Genomic DNA, 27616 nt, shown 5'->3' on the forward strand with positions numbered 1-27616 from the left:
TTTCTCTTACCTCACTTTGAGCGCCGACTTAACGCGCTCCGTGATGGCGCAAGTTCACTGTTCCTCACTTTCACTGTCGCAAACATCATTTTCAAGCTTCACCAGGATTCATGATGGAACAAAAACCCATTTAAGTTTTGATACTTTCCGTCTAGAGCATAAAACTTGGTGTCCTTTACTAACTTATCCAAGAGAGTAACGACAAGATTGTCACTGGATATGAGATGGGTGATATTCACTGCTGTTTCACCGCACAATCACTTGAAACATCAGATTCGCACTGCAACAGAATAGAACACTTTGACAAGGGTGGCCAGACCCCTATACCTCCTCAGACCACACCAGAGTGGAAGGTAAACAAATGGAGTGGGCTGCTCCTGCTGTGCTGCCACCTATGGGGTAAAAAATTAAATATGAATTTTCGAGTTCATTCACTTTTTAATTCTTAAATGCTCTAGTCATGGATTAAAGTCCTCCATGAGACCAGGTCTTGACAGAAATATGAGCGGCTAAAGAAATAGGGAAATAAGGAGAAAGGGGAAGAATCTATGAGATTTTAAGGTGATTGACTTTGATCCCAATCGCAAGAGCGAGGAATTTATTGTGCACCCATGTCCTATTTTGTGTTTCAACCACCCTTTCTACAAATGCATCCTATAAATTGAACCCGGTATATTGAAGCTAAAAGTACTCCCATTCCTGCATTCGAAATTATCGAAATTACTATAAAGTGAAACACTTCTCAATCCAAAAGGTTTCAATTTTTCTTCTACTGATGGACTTTAACAAAAAAATTCTCCAGCAAAAGCTGCCGATCTACTTCTTCGTGACGATATTGTAAGATTATATTCAAAGAGGTCATGATTTATGATAAGATTTCGTAATTTGATATAATATTCAATAATTCAATTGAATTAGGTCCTTCATATTCCAAAATCTCATTTACAGGAATCGTAGAAAATTGGATAGTGGTCGCTTAAAACAGGGATTAGAATGACGCATTTTGATATTTTCTTGATTCATTTATATGTATGTTATTATTCATTTATGGACTGTGTTGTTTCTGTATTCGTGATAAAACAAAATAGTTAACAATTAATGCGAACATGAAACACTAACCGAAGTCATGCAAGTGTGAGTGTTTGTACAGGAGCAAAGTGCGTGCAGTGGAGAGCACACTGGTTATGGCCTGAATGGGCAGTTGAACAGTTCCATCAGATGACCAGCGGACGCATCCGTAGCAGGAGTTTGGTCCAGTCCTCCTCACACACACCACCTGCTGGAGCACTGCCCTGCCTGCTGCTGGCGGAGGGAGGGACGTTTCACACTTCCATGGGGCCGCTCTGCTGGCTTCCACCACCGTCATGGCGAAGGTCAGTCTTGTGAGTTGTTTTTTTTTTTCTGCAAGAAATATAAAGTTTTGGATTTACACTTGGTGACAATTTTCAATTTTGGTTCTGTGATTAATTAACTCGTCCATCATTAATTTCAAGAGTCGAGACTAGCTATCCTAGTGCCCATTTTTACCACTAATATGGCGAGTTGAGTATGGCTGTCCTGACTTCACATTCCATGTCTTACGGTGACCAGTTCTATTGACTTTCCTTAGTGGGTACATAGTTTAGAAGTTCTTGCAAGTACCTAGCTAAGGACAGAAGGGTTGTGAGAACTACTTGGTCTCTGGGCTGCTGTGTGATCCACGGGCCATCCTGAAGTACTCTTAATGCAATTGATGGAAGGTTAAACTAACTTCAGAACCTAAAACATTGCCTATCAAAGTCTAAACCAACCGTACCTAACCTTATCTACCCTAGAATTTGGCTTAGCCTAACATACCCCAACTTGAAATACATTGTTCAATTAGCCGCAGGATAAAGTGGTGGCTGGGGAGCTAACATTAAAGTCTCGTTACTTAGTTTTACCCGGCCTTAGTTAGACATGGTACTGGCTATAGTTTCTCCCATATCAATATTTTGGTTCCCAGGCCTCACATGTCATAATTAGTTAAGGATATCTATTACCACGGCTTAATTTAAGTTGTTGACTGTAGGAAATTAAATGTATGATCGTTCAGTAGATGACAGTAGGATGTGGCAAGGTGAGATACGAGGAGTAAGAATGTAGTCAAGGCTGTGGCTGTGTGGGAGGTTTAGTACTGCATGATTGTTACCTTACTGGTATTTCATCTTTCCCTACAGAATGCTGCTAAGCTGTTGCTGCTTCTGGTAATACAGGTGACCAACTGCAGGAAGGGTAGGTGCATCTGTCACTATGAGAACACCTGTCGCTGTCACCATCACTGCTCACATTACCAATAGTGTTATTGACTTAATATAAACTTTCAGACACCTGTATTTTTACATACGTAAGCGCGTACAATATTCAACAAACTGACGTGTTGGATGTCAATATCTTCTCAATCAATTTGTTCGGGTAATAAAGTTAAATTAAGCATCATTCGATCTAATCTATACTTTTACTATTGACATGTTAATTATATACACTTCATGGTATTATGATCATCCCCTCAATCAGTGTTGTTAAAAGACTGTCATTGGTGTCAAAATGTCATCATGAAGCCTACCATGCACGACAAATATCAAGTCTTCAAGGAAAGTGGAACCACCATTGTTATGTCATCAAGGGAGCCAATCATGCACCACCATTACATTCATCACTTTTAATAGTATTTAACAGTGCAATTACAGGTTACTGTTAGGCCATTATATTGAATACTACATTCTTGTTAACACTTAAGATTAGTACTTGTTAAGGATGATATTAATATGGATACAATTAATGCAAGAATAACATTCCAATTCTCATACCTTTATTTCATTTATGTTTTTATCATGTAAACATCCGATGCCTCTTTTATGATCTGGACACAATCCGAGCATGGTTCTACCATGTCCACAACACAAACCACGCCCAGGTGTTGTAAAGTTGTATTAGAGTGAGAGCAGAGGTGAAGTGCGGACATGGAGGTTCGAGGAGATTTGAGGCCCGTAAGGCCCTATGGTCTCAACAGGCACAACTAGGCTGTGGACGAGCAAGCTTCTGGCGTCATTTATCATCGTAAATACCAATTAATTATAACGATAATTCTAAAGTTTTAGGTACTTACTGAGAACAAGATCATTTCCAGTAATGTGAAAAGAGACAAATTATTTACTTTAAGAACAATTTAGTCGCCTAAGCCATCCATGTCTTGTATATGTCAATGACGTCCAATTTTAAAAGTGTAATCGGGTGAAATATTCTATAACGTATTATTTCTACCAGGAACCAATATTGGCCTCCATTTCCATTAAAGATATTTGTGTTTACTTGCTTTCAGTAGCAGAACTGGTGATCAACTTTGCGGTACGTGTGTGTAATTACGAGTTTGATCTTAAAACAAACAGTGAAAACGTTTATATTTTCGTACCTGGGAGCTTGACCGAATGTTTAGATTTAGGTTATAAAAGATTCAAGTAATTTCTTGGGGTTTACCAACTCATTCATTGAAAATTTATTTTGTTATCGTTACCGAAAGTCGGGTCGCTTATCCTGTCAACCACCAATATCCATGATAAGCGACTGTTCGATCTGAAGCAGTTGAATCTTTCATTACCTATGACAAATGAAGGGACGAAGGACATTCACTTATTAATCAAATAGCCAGTCTCATAATAAACACTGTTGGATATATATATATATATATATATATATATATATATATATATATATGTATATATGTGTGTGTGTGTGTGTTTGCAGTTTCTCACATGAATCAGCCACCAGCGCTGTATCATCAGCGAACAACAACTGACACTTCCCAAGCTCTCTCATCCCCAACAGACTTCATACTTGCCCCTCTTTCCAAAACTCTTGCATTTACCTCCCTAACAACCCCATCCATAAACAAATTAAACAACCGTGGAGACATCACACACCCCTGCCGCAAGCCTACATTCACTGAGAACCAATCACTTTCTTCTCTTCCTACACGTACACATGCCTTACATCCTCGATAAAAACTTTTCACTGCTTCTAACAACTTTCCTCCCACACCATATATTCTTAATACCTTAATACCTTAATACCTTCCACAGAGCATCTATATATATATATATATATATATATATATATATATATATATATATATATATATATATATTCTTTCATACTATTCGCCATTTCCCGCGATAGCGAGGTAGCGTTAAGAACAGAGGACTGGGCCTTTGAGGGAATATCCTCACCTGGCCCCCTTCTCTGTTCCTGTCGGAAATTTAAAAAAAAATTTAAAAATTAAAATATATATATATATATATATATATATATATATATATGGGAACAAAGTGCATATGAACGCGCAACTTCATAGAACATACAGACCTCCAACAGCCAGGATCGAACCCGGGACCCCCGTATGATACAGGCGGGAGCGCTACCGCTAGGCCATGATCGCTCGTAATAGGGAAATGACTATTCGAATACTATGTACTCAAATACCCTTCGTCTCACGTTTGTGAGCAACGGGGTCTACACCGGTATTTTCCCATCAGGCTCACACATTCAGCAGATAGCATTTTACCGAACCTAACTGTACAACGCGGAGGTATATGAATACGAACAAAGTGCATTTGAACGTGCATCTTCATAGAACATACAAACCCCCAACAGCGAACTTGTATGGCTTCTCCATCTGCAGTGCCTAAACTAGTGAATTAAACATAGCTTCACTCAAGATAAACTGATCCTTATACAACTTACAGAATGTGGAAAAGAAAGTTGCATGATTTCATCTGTATGAAAATTTGATATGTTTTATGTCCTTTATTTTCAGTAAAGTTTTGTTTCTTGTTAAGTCTTTACATCCGTTGCTTTTCTCCTCCCAGGAGGAGCCACCTACGACCCTCTCTTCCTAGCAGAGCAAGAATGTTTGAGTCGTTGTGAGCTGCCCGAGTGTCAGTTTGCTGGGGCATCCGGCCGGACCGCTTGTATGTGTGGAGGTAGGTAGGTACGGGTCTGGTCACTGACCCTCGTACTGGTGTCGTCGCTGGCAAGAGAGGAAAGGGGGGGGGGGGTTTGTTATGTGCTCCTAGGTTAATATACGAGAGAGAGAGAGAGAGAGAGAGAGAGAGAGAGAGAGAGAGAGAGAGAGAGAGAGAGAGAGAGAGAGAGAGAGACAGAGAGAGAGAGAGAGAGAGAGAGAGAGAGAGAGAGAGAGAGAGAGAGAGAGATTCAGTGATATTTCTCTTTTAAAACCAAAATAAAGTGCCTTTAGAGAAACCTGGTGCTATTTATGACATATAGTGCTCCTAAGTGAATATGTAAGTGGAGTGATTACTATCATATGAAATCCAAAGAGATTAAAGCATATGATGATGAAGAAAGACTATACGTTATGGAATTAAGAACAGTCTTCGATCAGACATTTTAATTTTCGTATTTAAGGATACACAATGGTTTCACTAGGGCTAGCATATCGGCATGTACTCACTATGGTGTTGCAAGTAAGGACGAGAGTATCATCAAGTGTGGTAGAATCGTCAAGTGTGGTAGAATCATCAGGTGTGGTAGAATCTCAAGTGTGGTAGAATCATCAGGTGTGGTAGAATCAGCAGGTGTCGTAGAATCATCAGGTGTGGTAGTATCATCAGGTCTGGTAGATTCATCAGGTGTGGTAGTATCATCAGGTGTGGTAGAATCATCAGCTGTGGTAGAATCATTAAGTGTGGTAGAATCATCAGGTGTGATAGTATCATCAGGTGTGGTAGAATCATCAGGTGTAGAATCATCAGGTGTGATAGTATCATCAGTTGTGGTAGAATCATCAGGTGTGGTAGTATCATTGTGTGGTAGAATCATTAAGTGTGGTAGAATCATCAGGTGTGATAGTATCATCAGGTGTGGTAGAATCATCAGGTGTGGTAGTATCATTAAGTGTGGTAGAATCATTAAGTGTGGTAGAATCATCAGGTGTGGTAGAATCATCAGGTGTGATAATATCATCAGGTGTGGTAGTATCATTAAGTGTGGTAGAATCATTAAGTGTGGTAGAATCATCAGGTGTGGTAGAATCATCAGGTGTGATAGTATCATCAGTTGTGGTAGAATCATCAGGTGTGGTAGTATCATTAAGTGTGGTAGAATCATTAAGTGTGGTAGAATCATCAGGTGTGGTAGAATCATCAGGTGTGGTAGAATCATTAAGTTTGGTAGAATCATTAAGTGTGGTAGAATCATCAGGTGTGGTAGAATCATCAAGTGTGATAGTATCATCAGGTGTGGTAGATTCATTAAGTGTGGTAGAATCGTCAGGTGTGATATCATCAGGTGTGGTAGAATCATCAGGTGTGGTAGTATCATTAAGTGTGGTAGAATCATCAGGTGCGGTAGAATCATCAGGTGTGATAGTATCATCAGATGTGGTAGAATCATCAGGTGTGGTAGTATCATTAAGTGTGGTAGAATCATTAAGTGTGGAAGAATCATCAGGTGTGATAATATCAGGTGGTAGAATCATCAGGTGTAGAATATCAGGTGTGGTAGAATCATTAAGTGTGGTAGAATCATTAAGTGTGATAGAATCATCAGGTGTGGTAGAATCATCAGGTGTGATACTATCATCAGTTGTGGTAGAATCATCAGGTGTGGTAGAATCATTAAGTGTGGTAGAATCATTAAGTGTGATAGAATCATCAGGTGTGATAGTATCATCAGATGTGGTAGAATCATCAGGTGTGGTAGAATCATCAGGTGTGATAGTATCATCAGGTGTGGTAGAATCATCAGGTGTGGTAGAATCATCAGGTGTGGTAGAATCATCAGGTGTGGTAGAATCATCAGGTGTCGTAGAATCAGATTTAGAAAGAATGGTGTTTAAGTTACATCTTACCGTAAACATAACATTAACAGAAAAGGGAAATTAATTTATGATCGATTTTCAGAAGACGTTACTAATAAAATGCCTTTAAATAAGATGGAATCCAATATACATCTTGTAAAACGAGGCAGATACAAGCCAGCAACTTTGCTTTACATTTTTCAGTATCTTGATGTTATACAATTACTTAATATACGGATGCAAGACATACAGGAGATATAGTATCGAAGCCCCCTGATGTCTGCAACAGATAGTATATCAACCTGAACATTGTTGATCTGCTGATCCATCCTTACAACCTAGGTCACTAGTAGTGCAATAGTGCTACACGAAGGTATAATTCCCTTCTTATATCATCCACGTAAACCTTCCCTTGATTCTCTCTCTCTTTGTGTCAATGTTCTCAGGAGATGAGAACGGCCTGTTGCTCTTCCCACCCTTGAACTGCTTCTACACATGCGACCTGGGAGTCTGGTGTGGCGAGAACTCAGACCTGATCAAGATCTATGCTGCTGGTGGGGAACTCCACTTCACCCTGGAGACGGCCTTCATTGTGAGTAATGTCTTCAGCAATGTGTGTGTGTGTGTGTGTGTGTGTGTGTGCTGGTAATTATTCACAGGTGTTTCGAGTTAGACGACCGTAAAGGGAGGGAGTCTCCAGGGGGTCCCCATCTGGCCAGTGTCTGGTGTGGATCATCTCTACCCAGACTCACGTATATGTGGAACATGTAGTTCATTGCTCCAAGAGGAAGTACGTTGATGTGGAAGTGGAATATATGTGGAACATGTAGTTCATTGCTCCAAGAGGAAGTACGTTGATGTGGAAGTGGAATATATGTGGAACATGTAGTTCATTGCTCCAAGAGGAAGTACGTTGATGTGGAAGTGGAATATATTTTGCTAACTTGAGGATAATGGTGGCGCTGTGTGATGAAGGATGAGGTTGGCTGGAGGAATGTTTTTACTTCTTCAGGTTGTTTTATACAATGTATGGAAGTGAAGGGTAAGATTGATTGAAGATATGGATTAACACTTTTCTGTCCATCATCTGTACTATCCAGGGAGTTACAGCTGAACCCCCTGTGGTTTCGCTGCATTACACATGACAGCTAGAGACTGAGTGTGAACGAATGTGGCCTTTTTTGTCTGTTTTCCTGGCGCTACCTCGCTGAAGCAGGGAATAGCGATGCTGTTGTCTTGTGGGGCGGGTTAGCCATAGGAATTGTTGAAGGCAAGCAAGAATGAATATGTACATGTGTATATATGTATATATCTGCGTATGTGTATATATATGTGTATATGTTAATATGTATGTGTATGTATATGTACATGTATGGACATTTACGTATATATATGCGTAAATGAGTGGATGGGTCGTTCTTTGTCTGTTTCCTGGCGCCACCTCGCTGACGCTGGAAACGGGGATAGGGGAGAAAATACTTCCCACGTATTCCCTGCGTGCCGTAAAATGCGACTAAAAAGGGAGGGAGCTGGGGGCTGGGAATCCTCCCCTCCTGCTTTTACTTTTCCATTGGAAGGAACAGAGAGGGGGGGGCCAATTGAGGATACTCCCTCTAAGGCTCAGTCCTCTGTTCTTGATGCTACCTCGTCAACGCGGGAAATGGCGGACTATGAAATATATATATATATATATATATATATATATATATATATATATATATATATATATATATATTGGAAAGGTTCACAATTTTGCGCTTGGTCAAGATATTCCTATGAGTCCACGGGGAGAATATTTCTCTCTTGTGTCTCCCCTGATGATGTGATTATTACACCAAAGTGCACTTGGGAACTTTTCGTGTTTCATTTTCCCCGTGGAATCATAGGAATATATATATATATATATATATATATATATATATATATATATATATATATATATATATATATATATATTTTATTATTATTATACTTTGTCGCTGTCTCCCGCGTTTGCGAGGTAGCGCAAGGAAACAGACGAAAGAAATGGCCCAACCCCCCCCCCCATACACATGTATATACATACGTCCACACACGCAAATATACATACCTACACAGCTTTCCATGGTTTACCCCAGACGCTTCACATGCCCTGCTTCAATCCACTGACAGCACGTCAACCCCGGTATACCACATCGCTCCAATTCACTCTATTCCTTGCCCTCCTTTCACCCTCCTGCATGTTCAGGCCCCGATCACACAAAATCTTTTTCACTCCATCTTTCCACCTCCAATTTGGTCTCCCTCTTCTCCTTGTTCCCTCCACCTCCGACACATATATCCTCTTGGTCAATCTTTCCTCACTCATCCTCTCCATGTGCCCAAACCACTTCAAAACACCCTCTTCTGCTCTCTCAACCACGCTCTTTTTATTTCCACACATCTCTCTTACCCTTACGTTACTCACTCGATCAAACCACCTCACACCACACATTGTCCTCAAACATCTCATTTCCAGCACATCCATCCTCCTGCGCACAACTCTATCCATAGCCCACGCCTCGCAACCATACAACATTGTTGGAACCACTATTCCTTCAAACATACCCATTTTTGCTTTCCGAGATAATGTTCTCGACTTCCACACATTCTTCAAGGCCCCCAGGATTTTCGCCCCCTCCCCCACCCTATGATCCACTTCCGCTTCCATGGTTCCATCCGCTGCCAGATCCACTCCCAGATATCTAAAACACTTCACTTCCTCCAGTTTTTCTTCATTCAAACTCACCTCCCAATTGACTTGACCCTCAACCCTACTGTACCTAATAACCTTGCTCTTATTCACATTTACTCTTAACTTTCTTCTTCCACACACTTTTCCAAACTCAGTCACCAGCTTCTGCAGTTTCTCACATGAATCAGCCACCAGCGCTGTATCATCAGCGAACAACAACTGACTCACTTCCCAAGCTCTCTCATCCCCAACAGACTTCATACTTGCCCCTCTTTCCAAAACTCTTGCATTTACCTCCCTAACAGCCCCATCCATAAACAAATTAAACAACCATGGAGACATCACACACCCCTGCCGCAAACCTACATTCACTGAGAACCAATCACTTTCCTCTCTTCCTACACGTACACATGCCTTACATCCTCGATAAAAACTTTTCACTGCTTCTAACAACTTTCCTCCCACACCATATATTCTTAATACCTTCCACAGAGCATCTCTATCAACTCTATCATATATACATATATATATATATATATATATATATATATATATATATATATATATATATATATATATATATATATATATATATATATACAGTTGTTCCCCATCATCTGTAAAACTGATTGGCTTGTAACCCATAATTCTAGTTTGGATTTTGCCAAAGTTAGGCTTTGATCTTGCTCACATTCTGAAGAAAAATATTCCAATTTCATCTATGGAACTTGAGTCTGATGTCCTTCAATATTTTCCACAAATACATCTCATGTCATCCTTGACTCCCGGTAACTGTATGGTGGTGCCCTGCAGGAGACATAGAAGTGTTCCATAGAACGCCTATCCGGTTATATAGCCTTACGTCTGGCTCTCAATATCCCAGTGCTATAGGTGATAGATGAACAGTTCCATTCGATTCTATATAACTAGGCGTTGATGAACGATGCCGTTAACTGGTGAATCATAGGAGAGCAGTCGACCTTTGTAGCCCCAGGTGTGATGATGGTGTACTACGGTGTATCTTCAGAATGGGCAACCGCAGGTCGCCATCCAGGACGCGACGAGATCCATGGTGTTTACGGTGGACCTGGGGCAAGGCGCACCTCCGGTAACCCTCACCGGGTCTTACAGCTACTCCCTCCTGCTGGACACCTTCCTCACCACGGGATACACCGTCATCACAGGTAAACCCCTTCTTGTAATCGAGGCTTCTGGAGGTTCGTGTGAGACCTGTTTACATTCACATTCCTTTCCTTATGGGATACCGTACACTGTTATTATTCTTTTTTGCCCCCCATCTTTAATATTGCTTTTCACTTCGATGTGTTTATCCCTACCATTGCTCTTGACTTCGATGTGTTCATCCCTAGCATTGCTATTGACTTCGACGTGTTCATCCCTAGCATTGCTATTGACTTCGATGTGTTCACCCTTAGCATTGTTCTTGACTTCGATGTGTTCATTCCTAGCATTGTTCTTGACTTCGATGTGTTCATCCCTAGCATTGTTCTTGACTTCGATGTGTTCATTCCTCGCATTGCTATTGACTTTGATGTGTTCTCGTTCTCACAGTGACGGCCACTGTTCCCGGGACGTCTTTGAATCACGTCAAGGAGGTTAGAGAGGCAGTGAGGAAACCCAATGAGTATGACATAGACAAGCTCTTGTGTCCCCTGGTGAGTATAGGACATAATGATGAGAACAGATGTTGAAGATAGTGCTAGTGTTGTTGTTTGCACTGCTATTACTAGTATTGCTGATGTTAGTACTGCTATTACTAGTATTGCTGATGCTAGTACTGCTATTACTAGTATTGCTGATGCTAGTACTGCTATTACTAGTATTGCTGATGCTAGTACTGCTATTACTAGTATTGCTGATGCTAGTACTGCTATTACTAGTATTGCTGATGCCAGTGCTGCTATTACTAGTATTGCTGATGCTAGTACTGCTATTACTAGTATTGCTGATGCCAGTACTGCTATTACTAGTATTGCTGATGCTAGTACTGCTATTACTAGTATTGCTGATGCTAGTACTGCTATTACTAGTATTGCTGATGCTAGTACTGCTATTACTAGTACTGCTTATGCTAGTTATATGATTTAGTCGCAAGTGTTGGCCCACTAGGCAGAGCATTCGTGAGTGTTGTTATCTGAGGAAGAGAGAGAGAGAGAGAGAGAGAGAGAGAGAGAGAGAGAGAGAGAGAGAGAGAGAGAGAGAGAGAGAGAGAGTGGAATCTTGCAGTGAAATTTGAATGAATGGAAAGAGGAGGATGAACGCTTTAAGGTATTTGAGTAGTGCATATCAGTGTTACTAAATCATACATTACCACTTTAGATTTCCCCCTTCCTGGTTTTCAAGGAGAAAAGAGACACCTGCTACTGATGGAAGAGTTTGTGATAATGGGATCTGTATTTTGAATTCTTATGAAATTAGATGAATTTTTGCACCAATGTAAAGTAGTTTCAAGCTTCGGTCAAGTTAATTTATGTTATAGACGTAAGATGAAATGACAGATTCAACTGTTTCTCATACTTTGACCTCATCTTTTAATCACCTTTGCATACAATAGGTCATCATGACCCCAAGTGATAAATCTGACCTTTCTATACTACCATGAGTTATGTGGGTGAAGGCACACTGGAGGTCATGACCTGACGATGTTGTCTTGTGTCTATCTGATATTCATTTGTTTTTTGGGTCATTCATAACCCATCACATTTTCCTCTTATCATCAGTGATTATCTTGATATTCAAGGTCAATACAGTATGAAATTACACTTAATTAGTTTTTAATTAGTTTTTATCCCCAAGAGGTGGTCATGTAGCTTTATAGGTGTGTAGGAGGCGAAGGAATCCCACAAAGGTAATTAGGTTAAGCTCAGGGGACGCGGAGGAGGAGGAGGTGGAGACACACTGAACACTGTGTTGTGGTGGTGTGCTGCAGGTGGTGGAGCCGGGCGTGGAGTACTTCTGCGACGCGGCCATCACGGCGGTGGAGGACCAGGTCTTCCTGGCTGCGTTCCAGCAGTGGTTCAACTTGACGCTTCCAGGTAGCGCATACACACTCTCTCTCTCTCTCTCTCTCTCTCTCTCTCTCTCTCTCTCTCTCTCTCTCTCTCTCTCTCTCTCTCTCTCTCTCTCTCTCTCTCTCAGTAGTCCATCAAGAGATCAGCTGCATTTAGGAGCTGTACAGCTGTTTGGACACGTTGAACACTCGCTTCGCTGGTGTGTCATATTGTGGTACGTAAACATTTTCAATCAGCTGTGCCGAGAGTACTATAGTCTTCGAACTCCTTCTGGGCAGTTGAAAAATGTTCTCAGTTTCCGAACACACAACTTCTGATCAGGGGCGTCAGAATCAAGGGCGTCAGAATCAGGGGCGTCAGATTCAGGAGCGTCAGAATCAGGGGCGTCAGAATCAGGGACGTCAGATCAGGGGCGTCAGAATCAAGGGCGTCAGATCAGGGGCGTCATTTCAGGGGCGTCAAATCAGGGGCGTCAGAATCAGGGACGTCAGAATCAGGGGCGTCAGAATCAGGAGCGTCAGATCAGGGGCGTCAGAATCAGGGGCGTCAGAATTAGGGGCGTCAGAATCAGGGGCGTCAGAATCAGGAGCGTCAGATCAGGGGCGTCAGAATCAAGGGTGTCAGAATCAAGGGTGTCAGAATCAGGGGCGTCAGAATCAGGGACGTCAGAATCAGGGACGTCAGAATCAGGGGTGTCAGAATCAGGAGCGTCAGATAAGGGGCGTCAGAATCAGGGGCGTCAGAATCAGGAGCGTCAGATCAGGGGCGTCAGAATCAGGGGCGTCAGAATCAAGGGCGTCAGAATCAGGGGCGTCAGAATCAGGGGCGTCAGAATCAGGAGCGTCAGATCAGGGGTGTCAGAATCAGGGGCGTCAGAATCAAGGGTGTCAGAATCAAGGGCGTCAGAATCAGGGGCGTCAGAATCAAGGGCGTCAGAATCAAGGGCGTCAGAATCAGGGGCGTCAGAATCAGGGGCGTCAGAATCAAGGGTGTCAGAATCAAGGGCGTCAGAATCAGGGGCGTCAGAATCAGGGACGTCAGAATCAGGGACGTCAGAATCAGGAGCGTCAGAAATGTATAACGTAGTCGGATTGTTCTACCATCATTGTCAGGGTCCAGCCACATACGAGACACTATATCTGACGGTAAGTTAATCCAGTTCTACCACACTTTGCAGAAATATTCAGTCGTTATCCTTGCCACACTTGCGGAAGTATTCTGTCTTTATCTTTGCCACACTTGAAGAAGTATTCTGTCTTTACCACACTTGCAGAAGTATTCAGTCGTTATCTTTACCACACTTGCAGAAGTATTGTCTTTATCTTTACCACACTTGCAGAAGTATTCAGTCGTTATCTTTACCACACTTGCAGAAGTATTGTCTTTATCTTTACCACACTTGTAGAAGTATTGTCTTTATCTTTGCCACACTTGCTTAAGTATTCAGTCGTTATCTTTGCCACACTTGTAGAAGTATTCAGTCTTTATCTTTACCACACTTGTAGAAGTATTGTCTTTATCTTTGCCACACTTGCTTAAGTATTCAGTCGTTATCTTTGCCACACTTGCAGAAACATTCTGTCTTTATCTTTACCACACTTGTATAAAGTCTCCAGTCATTATCCAAGCTCTGCCACACCTGTACCCCTACAGCTCTCATCTTCCTCTGTGACCCGCTCTCACGTGCACGTCTTCCTCCCTCACCAGGCGTGTCTGAGTTCCATCGTGTGGGTGACCCTCCGCCTCTCCATCCGTCGTCTGCGGTCGCCAAGTCCTTCCCTATACAGTTCATCGTCAAGCACCAGGCGCCGGTGGGCGTCGTCGGCTACGCTACGGCACTCGAAGTCCACGCCAGTCGAACTGCTTTCCTGTCCTTCGTTGTAAGTGTTGCTGGAGGGGGGGACGAGGTGGTGAGTGTTGTAGTGTATGGCGAGGAAGTTTACATGAAGTGGTGCTGGTAAATCAAAGCTTCACTAGTGTTGCTGATTTGATTCACTGCATGTGTCTGATGGGAGCATAAAGCTTGAAGTTGCGTGTTGCTGAGAAAGACAAGCTTACAAGTGTTGCTGAGAAAGACTGAAGCTTACGACAAGTGTTGCTGAGAAAGAATGAAGGTTACGACCAGTGTTGCTGAGAAAGACTGAAGCTTACAAGTGTTGCTTAGAAAGACTAGAGCTTACGACAAGTGTTGCTGAGAAAGACTAGAACTTATGATAAAGCGTTGCTGGGAGAGACTAAGTTTATGATAAAGTGTTGCTGGGAGACGCTAAGTTTATGATAAAGTGTTGCTGATGAACAGCGTCACAGTCCCTGTTCATACTCACTCTATCATGTGACGGAGAACGAGTCCCACCCAGGTGCCTGCATGCTGGCAAACACTAGGTGTGATATGTCACTCATTCACCTTCACCCCAACACATCACTCTCATTCACCTTCACCCCAACACACTCTCGCTATGCCACACTTGACCTCATTCTTCTGTCCCTTGCCTCTTGCGTATGACCATTGCAGACTATTATCGCTTCCAGTAATTCATCCATGGGATACGTATCAATTCATAAATTCAGGTATACTATTTTATAAATTCAGATACATCATTATTCTATAAATTCAGGTATACTTTGAGAAAGACCGTAAGAAATAAACGTATAAACGACAGCGGTGACGGGGACACTAGAGGGCTAATGTGCAGCATCGGGGAGTCATTGGTAGCTTGAAAAAGTACTGAGCGGAATCAAATTCCTCTTAAGTTAAATCTCTTTTTTTTTCAGACACCCCAGTCGTGGGCCAGTCAGGGATCCTATTGCCTGTCTTTCTCATGTAAACAAATACCACTGTCTTACCTTCACGAGAATTAGACTTTTAAGTAGAACTTGGTGATCACATGAGCACTGACTTCCATCCTAACCCATCATCTCTCTCCAGATCCTACGGCCGAGTTGTAGCGTCGGTGTTTACTGCCTGGAAGTGAGAGGGTGCATGGACTCGTGCCCTCACACGCCTATTGACAATGTCTACTCGTGTCTGAAACCACAGCTTCTCTGTACCAGCAAAGGCGTCTGCACCACCCATTCCTTTGTGGGGCCCGAAGTCTGTTCCACCCCTCAAGGTAAGACTTAGGGAATCATTCTTAAGTTTATATGGGAAGGTAAATTCTCTTCCACTTACCATTAAACTACAATCCACAGGCAGCATTATGGAGGGATCTTGAAAACATAGTACACTGGTGTTCTGTTTGAGGAGGTGTTCATTGTTGATATGATGGGTCGTGTTTTAGGAACAAGGTTGAAATAGTGATATCAAAAGGCAACTGGTTCATTTCCACAGAAGGGAAAAGAAAAAAAAAAAAGATAGAATTTCTAATTAGGTATTGCCTATAAGGTTCTTCAGCCCATGTTGCCACAGCTATTCCTTTACCAGTCATTGCCACAGATATAGCAAATGTTGCCTTAGAACCATCTTAACAAAAGCTGCTTATGAGATCCTCCAGTAAATATTGCCAGGGACATCTTCCTTGCACACCAGTGTTACCAGTGGCATCCCTCAGCAGACACTGGATGATAGACGCCTCGCCAGTCGTTGCTCAAATTCCTCCTCCTTAGCGAACACCGCTAGTGACAGCCCTCAACATGCATTGCCGCCACGTAGATCCCCTTGCACACAGCAACGACGAGGTTGCATATGAGTACTACAATAAAACAGCCTTTATCATTTTGTCTGTGGGTTCTTGGGAGCTGGAGATCAACACGAGGGGGATTTCTTTGTCAGGCTGAACTGCCAAAAGAATTTTATTAGCAAAAGAATGATCCCATTCCTTGAAAAAAGGCTGGCCCTTGATTTTAAGCTATTGACTGAACCAGATAGTTTGTGTGATGTCTGTTGCTCAGTAGAGTATCTGGCTTGGTCTTACCTGCTATAGGACCAATCATCTTGAATTTTTCTTTGTAATTGTACAACGAATCGAAGGTTCTTGTTTGAGTTTGCGTTTACACTTTTATGGTAGAACTAGATATCAGGAGAACAGATAAAAGGACGAATGGAGGTGTGTGAGAAGGTTCTATGGTGTAAAGAAATGAATAGGAAAGTGCATGAAGGTAGATATTTCAGGATGGTATATGGTCCTGTAGAATGCATGGTAGATGACCCGTTAGTCAAGTAGATGTATTTTAGTCTAGTAGAAGTAGAAGGGCTAGACCATGAGAGATAGATAGATGTATAGTGAGGGAATAGATCAGGGATGGGGAAATACCTGACCAAGGTTCCAGTACAGGAAGGATTAGTGCCTGGATACATCAACGGAAGAATTTCATGCATTTTGAGTCGTGTGTTGGGATGCGTGTTGATCTGACTCGAAGTATCATCTTGGTCAAGGAGGACCCTCTGCTTTAAGTATGGTATAGTCCATGACTCTCCACGACCCACATACTTCGAGGATGAGTCGACAGGGGCCGGCCGTTCGCCCAGGACCTGTGTCTTCATTTTATACACTCGCGCCTTTCACTGTCTTCATTCATGCAATCACCTCTTTCACTGTCTTCATTCATATACTCACGTCTTTCACTGCCTTTATTCATATACTCACGCCTTTCACTGTCTTCGTTCATACACTCAAGCCTATCACTGCCTTCATTCATACACTCACGCCTTTCACTGGCTTCATTCATACAATCACGCCTTTCATTGCCTTCATTCATACACTCACCCCTTTCACTGTCTTCATTCATACACTCAAGCCTTTCACTGCCTTCATTCATACATTCAAGCCTTTTCACTGCCTTCACTGAAATTAGGTGTCGAGTTATGACAGTGAGAGACAATTAATTCTCACGATGTTTTTTCAAGTATCATTTTCTCATGACTCTGAGTTTATGAAGTTGCTTAAACGAATTACAGATGTCATCTGTAAAGATTTGCAGAGTCGTATGTATGTCACGAAGGATCACTGGCTTAAAAAAAAAATGATATTACTAATGTAGTCTTTAAAAATTTGTGTAGCGAAAGTCGTATATGTGTCTCTAGGGATCATTGGCAGGACCAAACCATTGGGTTATCTCCAGAAACAACTTGAGAATTACGACCTCAAAGATGAATACCCGAAAGCTCTCTCCTCCAGAAGCTTCTAGTCTGTGATTGTTTACATCTGACCCACTTGATACTGTTCGTCGTCTGCATCGAGTGTTCTCGAATTCTCCCCTCCCTCAGGAGGTCTCAGCTATGCTCTGCTGGCCCGCGAGACGCTCGTGACGTACGTGGGCTACAACACCTACCCTTTGGCCCAGAAGATTCCCGTCTTGCCTGGAGACGTATTTGGCGTCAATGGTCACGTGAGCCGGAGGTACGTCGGTCGTCTTGTAACTTTGCGATACGCTGTGCTGTGTGTGTGTGTGTGTGTGTGTGTGTGTGTGTATCGTGAGGGATAACACTGAGTCAGATCCGGTAGATGACTAGTGACAGTGAAGAGACTGAGTGTATGAAGTAAGACAGTAAAGAGGATGAGTGTATGAAGGAATCCAGTGAATTGGGTGAATGTACGAAGGAAGGCAGTGAATAGGGTGAGTGCTTGAAGAAAAGCAGTGAAGAGGGTGAACATATGAAGAAAGGCAATGAATACGGTGTGTGTGTGTGTGTATGAAGTAAGGCTGTGAAGATGGTGGGTGTATGAAAAAGGCAGTGTATCAGATGAGTGTACGAAGGAAGGCAGTGAGTGCGGAGGATTGTATGAGGTAAGACAGTGAGTAGGATATGAGTACGAGTTTAAGCGGTGAATAACGGTGATTGTATGAAGCAAGAAATGTTAATGATATATATATATATATATATATATATATATATATATATATATATATATATATATATATATATATATTACACGAGTGACGATATACAAATATTCAAGAGGTTGTATGACACCAGAGAGTGTACAACATATGAGGCCCCCACGAGTGTACACCTTCTACCATCCACTGTACAAAACCAGGTCATTAGAAATATGAAATCACACTGTCCCTCACTCTTGTCTCCCCCACCTGCCCTCTATCACCCACGTGAGCGTCATCATAACCTGTTATATAGGATGGTTCGTTAACGACTCCCAGCGAAAGGGGTAACGAGCCAAGAGCCTTAATCACTGATGTGCCTTCCAGCCTGGTCGAGAGCGGGGAGGGAGACACGGTCGACGGGGAGCCGACCAGCTACCACCACTACTTCTCGGTCGTGGTGCAGGAGCTGCACCCGTTCCAGATCGCCCACACCTGCAGCGCCATCAACGAGGACCCGGTGCTTCGCGTCGCAGACCAGGTGAGGAGGAGGGAGCGGGTGGGGGTGAGGAGGAGACGTGCGCCTCTCTCTCTCTCTCTCTCTCTCTCTCTCTCTCTCTCTCTCTCTCTCTCTCTCTCTCTCTCTCTCTCTCTCTCTCTCTCCTGTGCATGCCTGCTCGCCTCTGGGCCATCTGGAACACTTCGAGTGTAAAAACTGTAGGATGGTCGTGAAGAAAATAGCAGTCACCTTGTGTGATGAATCTTTTGATTTTTCATAAAGAAGTGAGCTAACATGACTATTGAATATGTAAGATTAGATATATATTATGTATCACCTGGGGATAGGGGAGAAAGAATACTTCCCACGTATTCCCTGCTTGTCGTAGAAGGCGACTAAAAATAGGAGGGAGCGTGGGGGCTGGAAATCCTCCCCTCTCGTTGTTTTTAATTTTCTAAAAGAAGGAACAGAGAAGGGGGCCAAGTGAGGATATTCCCTCTGAGGCTCAAGTCCTCTGTTCTTAACTCTACCTCGCTGACGCGGGAAATGGCGAATATGTATGAAATAGATATGTATCATGTATATTCTCTCTCATGTATCTAAGATCAACAAGTGTCCGTGTCTCTCTTTTGTGAAATGTCTGAGTAGAGGGACATGCGCTGTGGCCATGACCATTTTGGGACATGTGGGATTCACATGTCCCTCATGCCCTCAGGATTCTGGGACATGTGGGATTCACACAGGAGTCTCTCTCTCATACCACCAGGATTTTGGGATCCTCCAACACTCGAGCACCAAGTGTGAGAGGAACATGACCGACCTCGCCCTCAAGGTGTCCCAGCTGGAGGCCGACGTCTTCAACGGTAGCCTCAATCTTGAGGACCCCTTCTATGCCAGGTCAGCAGGGAGGTGGGGGGCTGTGGCACAGGGTCAGGGGTGTGTCAGACGGGTCGACACCATCGTGGCATAGGAGCTGTGGAGGTCTGAGGGGTCAGGGTAAGGGGCGGGTGTGGCACAGTGTCAGGGGTGTGTGAGACAGGTCGATACCATTGTAGCATAGAAGCTGTAGAGGTCTAAGGAATAGGGACAAGGGTAGGGTGTGGCACAGTGTCAGGGGTGTGTGAAACAGGTCGATACCATTGTAGCATAGAAGCTGTAGAGGTCTAAGGAATAGGGACAAGGGTAGGGTGTGGCACAGGGTTATGGGTACGTCAGACGGGTCGACACCATCATGACATAGAAGCTTTGATGGTCAATTGGGTGGGAGGGTTGGGTGGGGGGTTAGGGTGTGGCACAGTATGACCCCAGCTGTTGAGGTCAGGTTACACACACCTGCCGCTGTGCCTCACATCACGTCCCAGATATTCGCTACGTATCATGGACACGACAAACACAAACACCTGTTATACAACATTTGTTATAGTTTTCAATACTCAGGTTAGGTTAGGTTATGGATGTATCTGTAACCAGTTAGGTTATGATAGGTTATGGATGTATCTATAACTAGTTAGATTATGATAGGTTATGGATGTATCTATAACTAGTTAGGTTATGATAGGTTATGAATGTATCTATAACTAGTTAGGTTATGATAGGTTATGGATGTATCTATAACTAGTTAGGTTATGATAGGTCATGCCTCTATAACTGTAAGGTCATGATAGGTCGTGCATATTTCTATACCCAGTTAGGTTATGATAGATCATACATGTACCTATAACCTGTTAGGTTATGATACGTCATGCATGTATCTACAACCAGCTACAACCGGTTGTGGAGAAAACAGATTAGACCAATTTGGACACAGCATGTTATTGGCACAAACAACCTCAGTCACTACAGACAAACCAGGTTGTAACAACTGGTAATCCTGACCACACAACAGGTCAAGGCAGTTATAAGTTACGAGCACTACAACCATTAAGAAAATGTTATATTTTTGTACATTAAGAAAATATCTATCGTCTTACATCCAGGTTGTCATACGACAGAGGCTTTGTAACTCGCTATCACTCCTCCTTTATAGATCTGACCTGCCCATCACTTACATGTTCTACCCTTCCCCTACACATCTGACCTGCCCATCACTTACAAATTCTACCCTTCCCCTACACATCTGACCTGCCCATCACTTACAACCTGATATATTCCCCTTCCACTACAGATCTGACCTGCCCATTACTTACAACGTGATATTCTCCCCTTCCCCTACAGATCTGACCTGCCCATCACTTACAACCTGATATTCTCCCCTCCCCCTACAGATCTGACCTCCCCATCACTTACAACCTGATATTCTCCCCTTCCCCTACAGATCTGACCTGCCCATCACTTACAACATGATATTCTCCCCTTCCCCTAAAGATCTGACCTACCCATCACTTCCAACCTGATATTCTTCCCTTCCCCGACAGATCTGACCTTCCCATCACTTACTACCTGATATTCTCCCCTTCCCCTACAAATCTGACCTGCCCATCACTTACAGCGTGATATTCTACCCTCCCCATACAGATCTGACCTGCCCATCACCTACCACGTGATGTTCAGCGTGGCGGGGCCCATTAGCATCACAATCCTGCACGTGCCAGATATTGGTCAGATGACGACCTTCAGCAGCTTGGGTAAGTATGGCACGACCTGCCTGCCTGGCAGGGGTCCTGCGTGTGGAGCGAGAGGATGTGCTCGGCGTTCGAACGTAAGTTGCGACAGCGCATGGCGTTCCCCTGCCCAGGGAGAGATTGTGGTATGCATTCGAACGTAAATCTTGCGACAGAACATGGCATCCCCCTACTCAGGGAGAGGATGTGCTCTGCGTTCGAACGTAAGTCTTGCGACAGCGCATGGCGTTCCCCTGCCCAGGGAGAGGATGTGCTCTGCGTTCGAACGTAAATCTTGCGACATCGCATGACGTTCTCTACTCAGGGAGAGAATGTGCTCTGCGTCGAACGTAAATCTTGCAACAGCGCATGGCGTTCCTCTGCCCAGGGAGAGAATGTGGTCTGCGTTCGAACGTGAATCTTGCGACAGGGCATGGCGTTCCCCTACTCAGGGAGAGAATGTGGTCTGCGTCGAACGTAAATCTTGCGACAGCGCATTACGGTCTCCACTCAGACCACTTCACAACAGACCACCAACCCTCCAGGCCGATATAAGAAGCAACAGTATCGCTGAGGGGAGCAGGGGCCTCTCTCTCTCTCTCTCTCTCTCTCTCTCTCTCTCTCTCTCTCTCTCTCTCTCTCTCTCTCTCTCTCTCTCTCCCTCGATGCACCCTTCTCTTGTCCTCACAACCCCACCCGCTCCCACAGCACCACAGGCGGACCTCCTCCACACGCGGGCTCCCCTTCCCGTGTCCTCTTGCCTCAGTGGGAAAGAAATTATTTGTTTAAAAATGGATCGAGGAGCAGAAACGACTCTCCCTGTTTATCATCTGAGCAACATGATGAGAGTCCAGACCTCCTGGCATCATTGAAACTGGGAGGTAAATGCTTGGTTCTTAGCCATCAGATGAGTGTGTGTGTGTGTGTACTCGAAAAATATGTCATCAGTGTGAGCCACATCAAGAGATAATAGGAATAATATCAATCAAATATTCTCAATAAGGTCAGAGAGACAGAGATAGATATATAAGGGTGATAGATAGATCAGAGGGCAAGAGAGGTAAGGAATATGAATAGCCTTATTCAATTCCGTCTATTAGAAAGACGTGCTGAAAGAGGTTAGAATACCAAGGCTTCAGCAAGAAAGAGGTTAGCGTATCAAGGCTTCAGCAAGCCACTCAAAACCGTAATCTAGCCACCTGCATGACGCCATCTGTCCACAGATGACTTCCCGCTGGAGACCGGGCCACACAGCCTGCCCCTCACGGTCCTGGTGTCGGTCCCCAATGTTTACAATGTGACAGCATCCGCCGGTAACCAGCATAACGTGAACACGGCACCCGTCACCACCAGCATATCTCTGGTGGTGCTACACCCGGTCCTCGACACCTGGAGAGTGAGGCCAGACTCGCCTAACAGTGCCTTCATATTATCCATACATGGTGAGTGTAGGGGTATAGGGAGGTGTGGTGAGTGTAGGGATAGAGTGGTGTGTTGAGTGTAGGGCTAGAGTGGTGTGTTGAGTGTAGGGCTAGAGTGGTGTGTTGAGTGTAGGGCTAGAGAGGTGTGTTGAGTGTAGGGCTAGAGAGGTGTGTTGAGTGTAGGGTTAGAGTGGCGTGTTGAGTTTAGGGTTAGAGTGGTGTGTTGAGTGTAGGGCTAGAGTGGTGTGTTGAGTGTAGGGTTAGAGTGGTGTGTTGAGTGTAGGGCTAGAGTGGTGTGTTGAGTGTAGGGCTAGAGAGGTGTGTTGAGTGTAGGGCTAGAGTGGTGTGTGAGTGTAGGGCTAGAGTGGTGTGTTGAGTGTAGGGCTCGAGTGGTGTGTTGAGTGTAGGGCTAGAGTGGTGTGTTGAGTGTAGGGTTAGAGTGGTGTGTTGAGTGTAGGGCTAGAGTGGCGTGTGAGTGTAGGGCTAGAGTGGTGTGTTGAGTGTAGGGCTCGAGTGGTGTGTTGAGTGTAGGGTTAGAGTGGTGTGTGAGCGTAGGGCTAGGGTGGTGGTGGTGTGTGTGTATGTGTGCGTGTAGGGCTAATCAACTTATCGTACATGTGTGGAGTCTACCCACATGCAGATCCGTATGTAATAGCAGTGTGGTAAGATGGTCTTCTACAAAGATCATCTGACGGGTATAAGCTATAGATAATGATATTTGATCACTTCCAGTGGTTTATATCATCGAGGATCATAGAAGCTTTCCTGAAAGTAATTAAGATAATAGAATTACTTTCGTAACCTGATATGAAATTAGCACAGACTTTTCTTTATTTTTCTACTGTCTTCGTTTTCTCTGTTCATCCCTCCCTCCTCACACCCACTACATCTTCCTTCCATTAGCAGTAACATCTTTCTCCATCTTCCAAAAACCATTATATTCAGAATGAATGTGATATTGTTATTTTAGGGCCACACATCTGTGTTAGCTCTGTAATCAACATTTTAGTCAATCACGTAGACACACAAAGACATGTGTGTGTGAAGTGAGGTTGCATTACGTCTCTGTCGCACTTACATGTGAAAGCTGAATTGGTTTCTATACATTCCTAATTGAACCTCTACATGACATCTCTATCCTCAACCACCTACAAAACAGGGTGATGGTAAAGCAGACCTTGAGAACAAGAGAAGCGTAGTGGAATTGTATTTAAGTTAGATGTTTTGTTGTTAAAATTTCTAAGAATTTTGACTTGGACGTGATACGAAGTTAAGCTAGACATGAAGGAGATAGTAATTTTAATACCTGAAAATACAAAGTCACTATCAACAAACATATATAGAAACCTGACACGACAAAGCAAACACATAAACCATTAATCTCTTATCGAACACCTTATCTTCTTTTGTTTTGCTGATGTTTTTTTTAGGGGGGGGGGGGAATCAGAGATCTCTGAAAAAGCACCTATTGCAACTCTTCCACGAAGACACCACAGTCACAGAATCTGTTGATAACATATATGCCAGAATGTTTTTTTCCTATGTGTAAGTTCGCATCCAGAGCGTAGTCAAACTCGTATATCCCATGGCCAGTCCCACGGATCAGATTCAGCGAGGCTACTATCACGCTGGGGAACTTCCCGACCAACGCCTTCGTACAGGTACACTGGGGCGACGAGACATCCGAGACTCTGCCCTTCACCCACACTGGCAGCCGACAGCCTGTGTTCGCCCACGCCTACACCCAGGGAGGCCTTTACCAGGTCTCCGCTTACGTCTACAATCAAGTCTCCGGCTACAATCTCTCCTGTCAAGTAGGTGTTCGACGTTAGCCTGCGTTGTGCTTATTATTGGAACATCTGACTAACCTTAACTGACTGAAGTTGGCTCGTATCATCATCGCCTTCGGTAAAGTAAAGCCTGTGAATTGTACTTCGAGTCTGCGAAGTCTGTGTAACCCTAGTCATAATAGGCAGATGGGCCTGCCCCCCCCCCCCCCCCCCCCTCTCTCTCTCTCTCTCTCTCTCTCTCTCTCTCTCTCTCTCTCTCTCTCTCTCTCTCTCTCTCTCTCTCTCTCTCTCAAAAAGAAAAGCGTTCGCCCGGTGACGCCCAGAAGAACCCCGGAGGCTGGAACCTTAAGACTAAGTACAGCAGTGGTACGCGGCTGTGCCACACTTGATGGTCGACTGCCATAGCACCGTCAGGAGGAGGAGGGGTTGGGGTAGAGTAACATGTGACCACCATTACAGGTCCTGGTGGTCGAGGAGGTGAAGGCCTTCCACATCGAGACTATGTTCTTTAGGACCTTAGACTCGCCTGGACCCAGCAATGGCTTCGGCACCAATAGGAACATGTTCCCCGTGGACAAAAACATCAGCTTCTTCCCTTACATGGCTCAAGGTATGTCCTCCACACTTGAAGATCTATTCGTACGTCAGAAAAAACTGTTGAGAACTAAACTTGTGAAGAGCAAACTGGCGATGTATTCTAACGGGAGGATTTATTCGTGTGCTTATTCTTGCAGTCTTCCTTTATACTAAGAGTGTGCTGAAGAATAGTTTTACATCTCTATTATAAAACAGAGCACTTAGAAATTTCACCAACTGTACTTTCGTTTTGTTTACAAAAGTATTTTGATGGATAATTTTCAGATTGATTTGAGATGTGCAGAGCTGTCTCCTGCTCACAATAACATGTTTCTTTTCGTACTTTATTTATCATTATTTCCTTGAATGTGACTTGTGCTCTTAAATCTATTCCCCTCCTTCAGACCCACAGTTCACTGACACAAGCAAAGCTTGCCTTCCTCAATCCACGAAGAGATAATTCACATCGAAATTTGGTTTCAGTGTTCCAGGTGTACAAATAGATAACCAGTTTGATATTGACCTCTGGTGAGGTCCAGAAGGTCTCGAAAAGATTCCACTGGACGCAAGACACGATGGTCTCTTGATGAAACCTTTCACTAGTGGATGATAGTTGGTCTATTTCAGAATTAAGTAGGTCGGGTCTTAGCATATATAATCCTAGGATTTGGGATATAATCCTAGGATTTGGGATATAATCCTAGGATTTGGGATATAATCCTAGGATTTGGGATATAATCCTAGGGTTTGGGACATAATCCTAGGTGTTTGAGACATAATCCTAGGGTTTAGGATATAACCCTAGGGTTTGGGACATAATCCTAGGATTTGGGATATAATCCTAGGGTTTGGGACATAATCCTAGGGTTTGAGACATAATCCTAGGGTTTAGGATATAATCCTAGGGTTTGGGACATAATCCTAGGGTTTGGGACATAATCCTAGGATTTGGGATATAATCCTAGGGTTTGGGACATAATCCTAGGGTTTGGGATATAATCCTAGGGTTTGGGATATAATCCTAGGTGTTTGGGATATGATCCTAGGGTTTGGGACATATTCCCAGGGGTTCAGGATTATCTTATCCCAGAGAGTTTGTCAAAGACAAGAAGATTCTTGTGGTTAACCAACTCTCCTCCTAGAACGCAAGGCTATAAGGAAATGCTTTCTTAACAAGACATTGAGGAGCCAGACTGCCAGCAAAACTGACTAGACTGTGAACCATAAGGTCTCTGCCCCTGACCTAACCCCGTCGATGGAGCCCTTCCTGAAGGAGGAATGGTTCAGGAGACACAAGGTGTCTCCTGGCAAATATCACAAATGCATTCAGGTACTTGGATGAGGGAAGGTTCTCAGGTTTGGTCACCGGACCCAGTGAAGCACAAAGAGCTGATAGAGAAGGTCCAGAGGAGAGCAAAGAATAGTGAAGGTTTGGAGATTAAGGTAGAGGGCCTGAGGAAGCTGGACGGATGCTCTGAGGGAGGTGTTTGAGGCTGGAGATACTCCAGCAGATGAGTATAGTTGAGGACTGATGACTGACGGTGTAGAATGGAATCATTTTGTGCCAAGGTGGAGGCTTGAATGCAGGTGCGAAATAGAAATGGAGAATCGTTATATTGTGGCGTCCAAATGTTCAGTTCAGCACAGTGGCCTTGTGTGTGTGTGTGTGAGTAGGAAGACGCTGAGTGTACTTGTTCTGCCTTTGTGGATGGGAACGAAGTTTGCGATCTGCTCGTGTAGATGGGAAGGAAGGAAGAGACAAGAGACACACTGACACGGTTCTTTTCATTCGGGTAACCGTACAAGATATTTTGCTCCCCACACTATCATCCTCTTGAATTTTAACTTACAACTCCTCAGCCACTTCTCTCAGCAGCACAACTCCTCAGCCACTTCTCTCAGCAGCACAACTCCTCAGCCACTTCTCTCAGCAGCACAACTCCTCAGCCACTTCTCTCAGCAGCACATATCCTCAGCCACTTCTCTCAGCAGCACAGATTCAGTGGTCTCTACCCCCCATGTTGTGAACACACACACCATTCCACGGACGGTCTTCAGGAAGTGTGGATCAGTACATAGTGGAGAACATCGCCACTGGAGCTGTGGTCCTCACCCACCAAGTGGATGACCCATTCCATCCGACGCTCGACCCGTTCCACTACCATCATGGCGAGGTAAGTGGAAGAAGAAATTGATTCATTTCATATCATGGATGTTGAGGAAGATGTCTGGCTCGAGAGCCACACCTTCATCGTTGGCTGGCACGGGAGATGATCATATGGGTGATGCGCAGAAGATCGTATGGGTAGTGGGTGATGCACAGAACATCGTATGGGTAGTGGGTGATGCACAGAACATCGTATGGGTAGTGGGTGATGCACAGAAGATCGTAT

General features: G+C 43.8%; 1 protein-coding gene across 1 annotated transcript; it reads left to right on the plus strand.

The window, feature by feature from the left end:
- The first annotated feature begins 1139 nt into the window (after nt 1-1139).
- On the plus strand, nt 1140-27418 carry LOC139766167 (uncharacterized). Its single transcript, XM_071694437.1, has 17 exons — nt 1140-1373; nt 2199-2253; nt 4884-4997; nt 7282-7427; nt 10576-10732; nt 11121-11224; nt 12499-12604; nt 14288-14460; nt 15507-15690; nt 17784-17916; nt 18725-18878; nt 19603-19733; nt 21351-21460; nt 22660-22878; nt 24451-24671; nt 25107-25257; nt 27282-27418. Exons 1-17 carry the CDS (start codon nt 1365-1367, stop codon nt 27416-27418), a joined length of 2304 nt encoding a protein of 767 aa, XP_071550538.1. The 5' UTR covers nt 1140-1364.
- The last annotated feature ends 198 nt before the right edge of the window (nt 27419-27616 follow it).

The sequence above is a fragment of the Panulirus ornatus genome, chromosome 57 (assembly GCF_036320965.1).
Source record: "Panulirus ornatus isolate Po-2019 chromosome 57, ASM3632096v1, whole genome shotgun sequence".
In the NCBI taxonomy this organism is placed as follows: Eukaryota; Metazoa; Arthropoda; class Malacostraca; order Decapoda; family Palinuridae; genus Panulirus; species Panulirus ornatus.

Coding starts and splice junctions, on each gene's coding strand:
- LOC139766167 (XM_071694437.1), top strand. Junction 14,461..15,506: donor CTGCTTTCCTGTCCTTCGTT/GTAAGTGTTGCT, acceptor ATCTCTCTCCAG/ATCCTACGGCCGAGTTGTAG. Junction 24,672..25,106: donor GCTACAATCTCTCCTGTCAA/GTAGGTGTTCGA, acceptor CCACCATTACAG/GTCCTGGTGGTCGAGGAGGT.